At 43.2% G+C, this 7,449-nt stretch overlaps 1 protein-coding gene across 1 annotated transcript; it reads left to right on the top strand.

Annotated features, from left to right (window-relative positions):
• Window positions 1–304: 304 nt before the first annotated feature.
• Window positions 305–6,441, top strand: Pthlh (parathyroid hormone like hormone). Its single transcript, XM_059257007.1, has 2 exons — window positions 305–421; window positions 6,018–6,441. Exons 1-2 carry the CDS (start codon window positions 321–323, stop codon window positions 6,439–6,441), a joined length of 525 nt encoding a protein of 174 aa, XP_059112990.1. The 5' UTR covers window positions 305–320.
• Window positions 6,442–7,449: the final 1,008 nt, after the last annotated feature.

Genomic DNA, 7,449 nt, shown 5'->3' with positions numbered 1-7,449 from the left:
GCGCTGATTCCTACAGAAGTAAGTGCTCAGGGGCTTCAGAGAAACTTTTTCTTTCTTTCTTTCTTTCTTTCTTTCTTTCTTTCTTTCTTTCTTTCTTTCTTTCTTTCTTCTTCTTTTTTTTCTTTCTTTTTCTTGTTCTTGTTCTTGTTTTCTTTTTCCTTGTAACTTGTGAGATGCTCTTGACATTGGAGTGGCTGTTGGGGAGCCACGGGCTTCGTTCGAGAAGAGGGAGCCGGGCGGGCAGTGTGAGGAAGAGATGGAGAGCCGGGACTGACCCTCAGGTTCCACTCTTGCAGGTCCCAGGGCCAGTGAGCGGCACGATGCTGCGGAGGCTGGTTCAGCAGTGGAGCGTCCTGGTATTCCTGCTCAGCTACTCCGTGCCCTCCTGCGGGCGCTCCGTGGAGGGGCTCAGCCGCAGACTGTAAGTATCCAGTCCTCCCGGGGCGCAGGGTGGGGAAGGCCAGTGCTAGAGGTGGCCGGGCTGGAGCCATGCTGATGCCCAGGGCTTGGAGCCGTCCCTGACGCTCCCAGGCTGAGTTAGATACAGTCACAGTCACCCCCAGTACCTTCCACCATGGGGCTGAGCCTAGGAAGAGTTGTCTGGAGAGCTAGTGAAACACCTAGACAGGCAGACAAGAGACAAGTTTGATGCGCCTTTCCTTAAGAGGGAGCCTTTCCCTGAATCTGTCTGCAAGATCTCTGCCTGCAGGGAACCATCAAGGTTATTTACCAGCCAGGGAGGTTCTGAAACTCAGCAGAAAGCCGAGGGATTCCAGAGCGAGCCATTTGTGTGCTTGTGTGTGCGCGCGCGTGGACATGTCTAAATGTGGGTGGCAGTTTGAGTGTGGAAAGCAAAAACCTTGTGTTTTATTATGAATGACATAATTTTAAGCATATAAAACAGGACCGTGTTACATAACAAATCATATTATATAATTTAGTAGTAGCAACTTTTCAGTGGCAAACTTCCAACTTTAGTATTGATATCATTCAGGAAGGCGGGTGTGCTTGCCTCCAAAATGGACTTTAGGCATGGAAACTTTCTTTTTCCTGGAATTATCACTAACGGTTCTTTAATCCAGAGGTGAAATATTTGCATTATGGACTGAAAGCTTGTATTTGAACATTCTCAGTTGGTGATTTTTTTTTTTTTAAAGAAGAGTGATTTTGACTTTGAGATAAGCATATAGCCAAGTACACCAGCAAAATATCACTACAGTGTTTGGGAAGTTAAAGATGTGCTTGAGTATTCTTCTGTCTTCATAGTATTTGGGGCATAGCAGTTCATCGCTGTGTATATATAACATCATCTTTGGGCTTCTCTCTGAGCAGCAGACTCCGTGTTCAGGATGGGGAAGCCATAAGGTTTAAGAACTGAGCAGAGTTTGACTCTGGAGAAGGCATTAAGGAGGACTTGCTCGCCTCACAATAGAAATAGCAATATCTACCTAATATTTACAGGCGAGATCTTGGTGCTTCTTGTAAATTCCCGAGGGTGTACAAAAAGGCAACTGTTCTGCGCCTGCTCTTGGTCTATTCTTATTAGTTAGGCAGAAAATCTTTAAATGAAATTACTTTAGACATGTCTGGATCTTGGCACCGAAATGAAAATCTATTATGAATCTCCTAAGGCGAGTTGTGTAGAACATTGTACTGGAGATAAAGCAGTATTGTGTCCCAAGAGTGAGTGTTCTGCTTGGCTATTTCTGAAAATTGTCTTCAAACTTTTCGCTCATTTTGAGACTTGTGTGAAATTCAATTACCTAACATCCAAATATAAATACAGATGAACTGGACTTTTTTTAAAAAAAAAAAAAAAGCACACTTACATACTGTATTTATTTGGCTAAGAATTTCTGTCTTGGAACAGAGCCAACTTTTTCTTTAAAGTTGCTTAATACCTATTTTCTCTTTTGAGAAAGAGCAAATGAGCCATGCTTAAGTCCACAATGACAGAATAAAAATAGCACTAAGCTGTCCTTACAACTATTTTTAACTCTTTCTTTGTTGCACCTTACAAAACTGCCCATCAGAAACAATTTGGCAGCTGGGGACTCTGCTCTAGTTCTTTTTGTAGGTGAAATATAATATTGTAGTTAAACGCTCACACTTAGCTATTGTTATAAAACTACGAGACATTCATATACCTAATGGCTAATAGCTCATCACATCACAACTGAGGTTTTTCAAGGAAGTTGAAATCATTGGCAAATGAAATTTTTTTGTTAAATCATCACAGCCAAATGGAGTTTTAAAAAAAAACTCATTATTTTTTGCATGGCTGCCAAGCAACAGTATATTCTGTGTGCTGAACAAAACATTTACCTACTATTCCCAAGATCAGGTTAGCTCCTTGAAAGAAATTTTAACTTACCATCAAACCATATTAATACCCAATTTTAGGGACACTATTGAAGATGTATTGATTTTTTAAAGCTAGAGAGTTGTAGCTTTTTGGAGATAAGAGACTATCATAAGTGTGCCTCTTAAGCTGTTTAAAGGTGAATATTAATGATTAGTTCATGATCAAGTTGGCGACTGGTAAATTAGGGTGAATGGTTGCTGCTATGTGGATGAACACAGTGGCTAGTGGTTCCTCCATGTTTGGTGTAGCAAGGGAACCCCGGGAGATGGAGGAGCCTGAGGCATCCTTGGCTGTCTTGCTTGGGCCAGATTGGGTCTACTTCACATAATGAAGGCATAACTTTCTACTGAGTCATAGGGTTGGAAGGAAGCATCATGAGTCACACTCACTCTAACACCCTCACTCTGTGTCCTCTGTGGACCACAGAACTTCCTCAGACTCCTAGTGCATCCCCCAATCTTCACATCAGTGCACTCAAGCTGCTTCGGGGAGAGAAATTTCCATGACTGCTGTTCCCGTTCCTTGCTAGCTCCTTAGACACTTCATTTCCCTCACTGGAAACCCCCTTTCTATCAGAGCAGCTATGATTTGACTAAAGTCCAAGTTATCTCTGTTAAACATTTTGCCCAAATTTTTTGTCTTTTTTTTTAAAATGATAATCAAAGAAGATGATAAAGCATAATGTACTTATTTTTCTTAGGTCTGTAATAACATTCGTGTGAGCCACTGTGCTATATAAAATGTTTACAGACTTCTTGAGTAACAGATAATGGTTGATGTCATATTTGCAGCTAACGTGTTTCAGAGTTATCTACATTGAAAGCCCCTTAATTTATTCCACGCAACCAAGATCTATACTGTTTGTTCATGTCAATTATCCATGTCATCTTTTATTTTGGAAGTAGATCATTCCATGGATCTTACTTCCCATTGATGATAAAGATATTGCTGTGTTCTTCCACCCCTCTAATTTCCCAGACAGGTATGTGTGACCACAGTAACTGTGTGTAAGATTAGTATCTAAGAAAACCTGTGTTTTCTAGGGTGGGAGGGTGGCTCAGATAAGAGTGCATGCCTCATGTGCATGAGTCCCTGGGTTCAGTCCCCAGCACCACGTAAACTAGGCATGGTGGTGCACCTTGTCATCATAGCACTGCAGAGGTAGGAGCAGGGAGAGAGGTTCAGGGTCATTCTCAGCTATACAGCAAAAATATACACCAGAAAAGTTTTTAAAGTGTTTTCTACTACGCTAGCAATATCTTCTCAAAAGAAGATAAGGGCCTTGCACCTCATGGGAGAGGTACCAAATACCATACTATTTGAGTTTTATAAAACACAAGGATAAACTACTGTTGCATTTCCCATGAGAACCATCCTGGGAAAGTACAGTTCTTGAGTTGTGAAGGTGCTGTGACTCACGGTTGCCAGGCTGGCCAAGATGACAGACACCCATGCCAGTCGCAGAGGCAGGGGCAATGGTGACTTGATTCAAACAGATCAACCACTAAAGGTTTGGCTCCAAGTTCAGATAGAATTGAGCTGTCCAATAAGCTTGAACAACAGAATGACAACAGCCAGGAATTGGGGAAGAAATAAAAGTCCCTACCATGATTAATTATCAGCAAAAGTTTCTTTTTAATGTAACCTTTTGGTAAAAGATACTTACTAAAGTGCCGTGCTTTGAGAGCCGTCATTAGAGCAATCCTGTCCTTTAAAAATGTTATTAGAGGATATAAATACTTTGTACCCAAACCTCAAATTTGTAGCCTATTAAAAGTTTCCAGATTACTATTACCAGAGTAAGATATTTTAATCTATTCACATGTGGCACCTTCAGAAAGGAAGAGAGCCTCCGTCGTGCCTCATTTAAACCAGGCTCCTGTTAAATTCCTTTCCATGAAGTCATGTCTTTTTTTTTTTTTTTTTTTAACAAGCTATACAGCTTAAAGTCAGTCCCCATACCAAAATACTACAAGGAAGCTGGCATTCTGACCCCACCCCACCCCCATAATAAGCCAAGCTCTGAGAATCCTACCTCCTTATTTTGGTGATGAAAATGACTTTTGGTGGAGTTGGTCTTCAAGGATTATGATACGTTTCCATGTGATCAGCCCATTGTCATGGGGCTTATATGCTATGCCCCACACTTCTTGTTACCATTCTGTGGTGCTTGCTTTGGCCTTGCTTGAGCTTGGGAAAGTGTTGGGGGCATTAAAAAGATAGTTTTGACTTTCAAGAATCAGAGTCCTGCTTTGTGGCGTTCCTTATGTGGACTGGAAAAAGTCATCTCCTCTCCACATCTCATCTTTCCCATCTTTAAAATGGGCCTAATGAAGCTGTTTATTATTCCTGTTTCTTTGAGGGTTGGTGAAGTTCTATTAAAAAGGCAGAAAGGCCCCAAACACTCTTATGGGAGTAAAGTAAGAATGATTATAAAGTGGGCCTGCAAAATACACTCAGATACTTCTAAAGAGAAGCCATTTCAGACAGCTGGTCCACTGGCAAAGACTGGGGTTTGGTCCAAAGCTTAATTAAAAGCTTTAGATGGTGGTGCATACCTATGATCCCAGCACTCAGGAGGCTAAAGAGGGATTTAAGCCCAGGCTGGGATCCACAGAGAGTTCCAAGCCAGCCTGACTATATAGTAAGAACCTGCCTCAAAAAAAAAAAAAAGAAAGAAAGAAAGGAGGAAAGAAGAGTGTGTAAGTTGAAGCACACCTGATGGCTGGTGTGACAAGAGGAATGTGTGTCATCCTAAAATACAGATAGCCTCAAACTCAAGGCAATCCCCCTGGCTCAGCTTCCCAAGCATTGGAATTATAGGTGTTCCCCCATAGTACTGAGCCCCTGAGATTTTTAATTAAAAAGAAAACATTGAAGTGCCAAAGGAATAGGGGGATCTCATTGAGGCAGAGTACAGAAATAGACCTCCTGATACTCCTTTGGGGAAAATTTATCTATATTGCCCCCTTTTCCTCGACCTTCACATACAGGTTCCTCTTGCATCTTGGCCCCATGGTTCCCTAGACAACCTTCCCATTCAGTCTTCCCTCAGCCTTTCTTGCCTCTTACTCTCACACTTGCTGTGTTCACCTGTTTGTGTTATCATGGTCTTATAGTGTACATGTGCATAAGCTTGGAGGGTGCTCACTTAGAGCAACTTCATTTGTATTTCCTGGGATGGGATCTATCCCAGAAAAGCAAGGAGAATTCTGGGATAGTGTGATGAGATGCTTGTAGTTAGGGTCCATCAACTGGTTAGATTTTCTGCAGCAATACCTCAGAACAACTTTTTATTCTATTCTTTATTACATATTTCCGGTGCTGAAAACTGAACCCAGGGCCTTGCACATGCTGGGCAAGGACTTCGTGACTGAGCCTTATTTCTATGCCTGAGCATAACAGAATCACAGTGTTTTCAGCAGGCATGGCAGCTGAATTCGATGACCCCTTTACTTTATACAGATGACCCCCATTTATACAGAATGCTCCTTCCTGTTCCTACCATGGCGAGACTTGGGGACTGGCTCCTAGGTCTCCCCTTCCAGCTCCCCTCCCTACTCTAGAAATCAACTACTCCCCACATATCCCTGCAGGGGACCCGCTGGCAGAGCCCTGCGGCCTCTGCTGACACTGCCTTCTCTCCTGACAGCAAACGCGCAGTGTCAGAGCATCAGCTACTGCATGACAAAGGCAAGTCCATCCAAGACTTGCGCCGCCGCTTCTTCCTCCACCACCTGATAGCAGAGATCCACACAGCCGAAATCAGAGCTACCTCGGAGGTGTCCCCCAACTCCAAGCCTGCTCCCAACACCAAAAACCACCCCATGCGATTCGGGTCAGACGACGAGGGCAGATACCTAACTCAGGAAACCAACAAGGTGGAGACCTACAAAGAACAGCCGCTCAAAACGCCGGGGAAGAAGAAGAAGAGCAAACCCGGGAAGCGCAAGGAGCAGGAGAAGAAGAAGCGAAGGACTCGGTCTGCCTGGCCAGGCACAGCGGGGAGCGGCCTGCTTGAGGACCCCCTGCCTCACACCTCCAAAACCTCGCTGGAGCTCAGCTTAAGGTACTAGCGCTGTGCTCAGCAGGGCCCCTGCCTCCCTCTGCCATGTCCAACAGACCCAGAACCTTCTCCAATTCTGAGGCCGCATAATTTAAAACCAATATAGGCCACACTCCCAGCCCTATTTATTATTACTCCAGTAAACAATTTAATTTCTCTGCTTCTCTCCCTCTGACCCAATCAACTTTCCTTCTTTCCTCCATCACTCCTCTTCCTTTACCCTCTACCTTCGGTCCTCCCCCCTCCCCTCCTCTCCTTCCCCTTCCCTTCTTCTGGTTTTTGCTTGTTTGTTTCCTTCCTGAGGCAGGGTCTTCCTCATAGCCCAGGCTGACTGCGAGCTCAAAGCAATCCTCTTGTCCCAGCCTCTCAAACGCTGGGACTATAAGGTTCTCCACCAACAGAATTACAGTAATTCCATTTCTTACCTGAGCTTCTGAACCTAGTAAGCCTCATCATGGCTGGCTGAGAAATAATTCATGCTCTCCATGTCAACATCTTGGAAAACCTTCCTGATAGCTTTTTTCTTATTTTTCTTTCCTTCTCTCTTCAAGGAGGAACTCAGAAGGCCCTGATAGTCTCCACCAACATGGCCAGGCAGTATCTCACATACACCCTTCTGTGCCATTCACACATTATTTAATTAAATGTATTTCATTACATTTTTGACTTATTTTGATGTAAACAAATTAAGTTATTTTTTAAACACATTTATTTGATTTTTAATTACATCTAATTCTGGTTTCTACCAGCTTAAGAAAATGGGATGGTTTCTGACATTTTTCAGTCTTAGTTTAGGTTTAAGCTTCCCTGTGTACTTCTGTACCAGCAAGTTGGCGTGATTTTCTCCTAGTAACACAGCAAGAAATAAGGCACCATCACATCTAGAAGCTGGCTTCCCTTTCACACACAGATGCAGAGACTCATGTCACTCACAGGTTATAAAGTCAGGTAACTGAGGGTTAGGTCTTGGTCCAACATTAACATCCACCACCTTGAGCAAATGAAGACTCAGTCTAAG

The sequence above is a fragment of the Peromyscus eremicus genome, chromosome 3 (genome assembly GCF_949786415.1).
Source record: "Peromyscus eremicus chromosome 3, PerEre_H2_v1, whole genome shotgun sequence".
NCBI classification, from domain to species: Eukaryota; Metazoa; Chordata; class Mammalia; order Rodentia; family Cricetidae; genus Peromyscus; species Peromyscus eremicus.
Note: the sequence above shows the minus strand (reverse complement) of the source record. Positions and strands in the feature narration are given on the sequence as shown.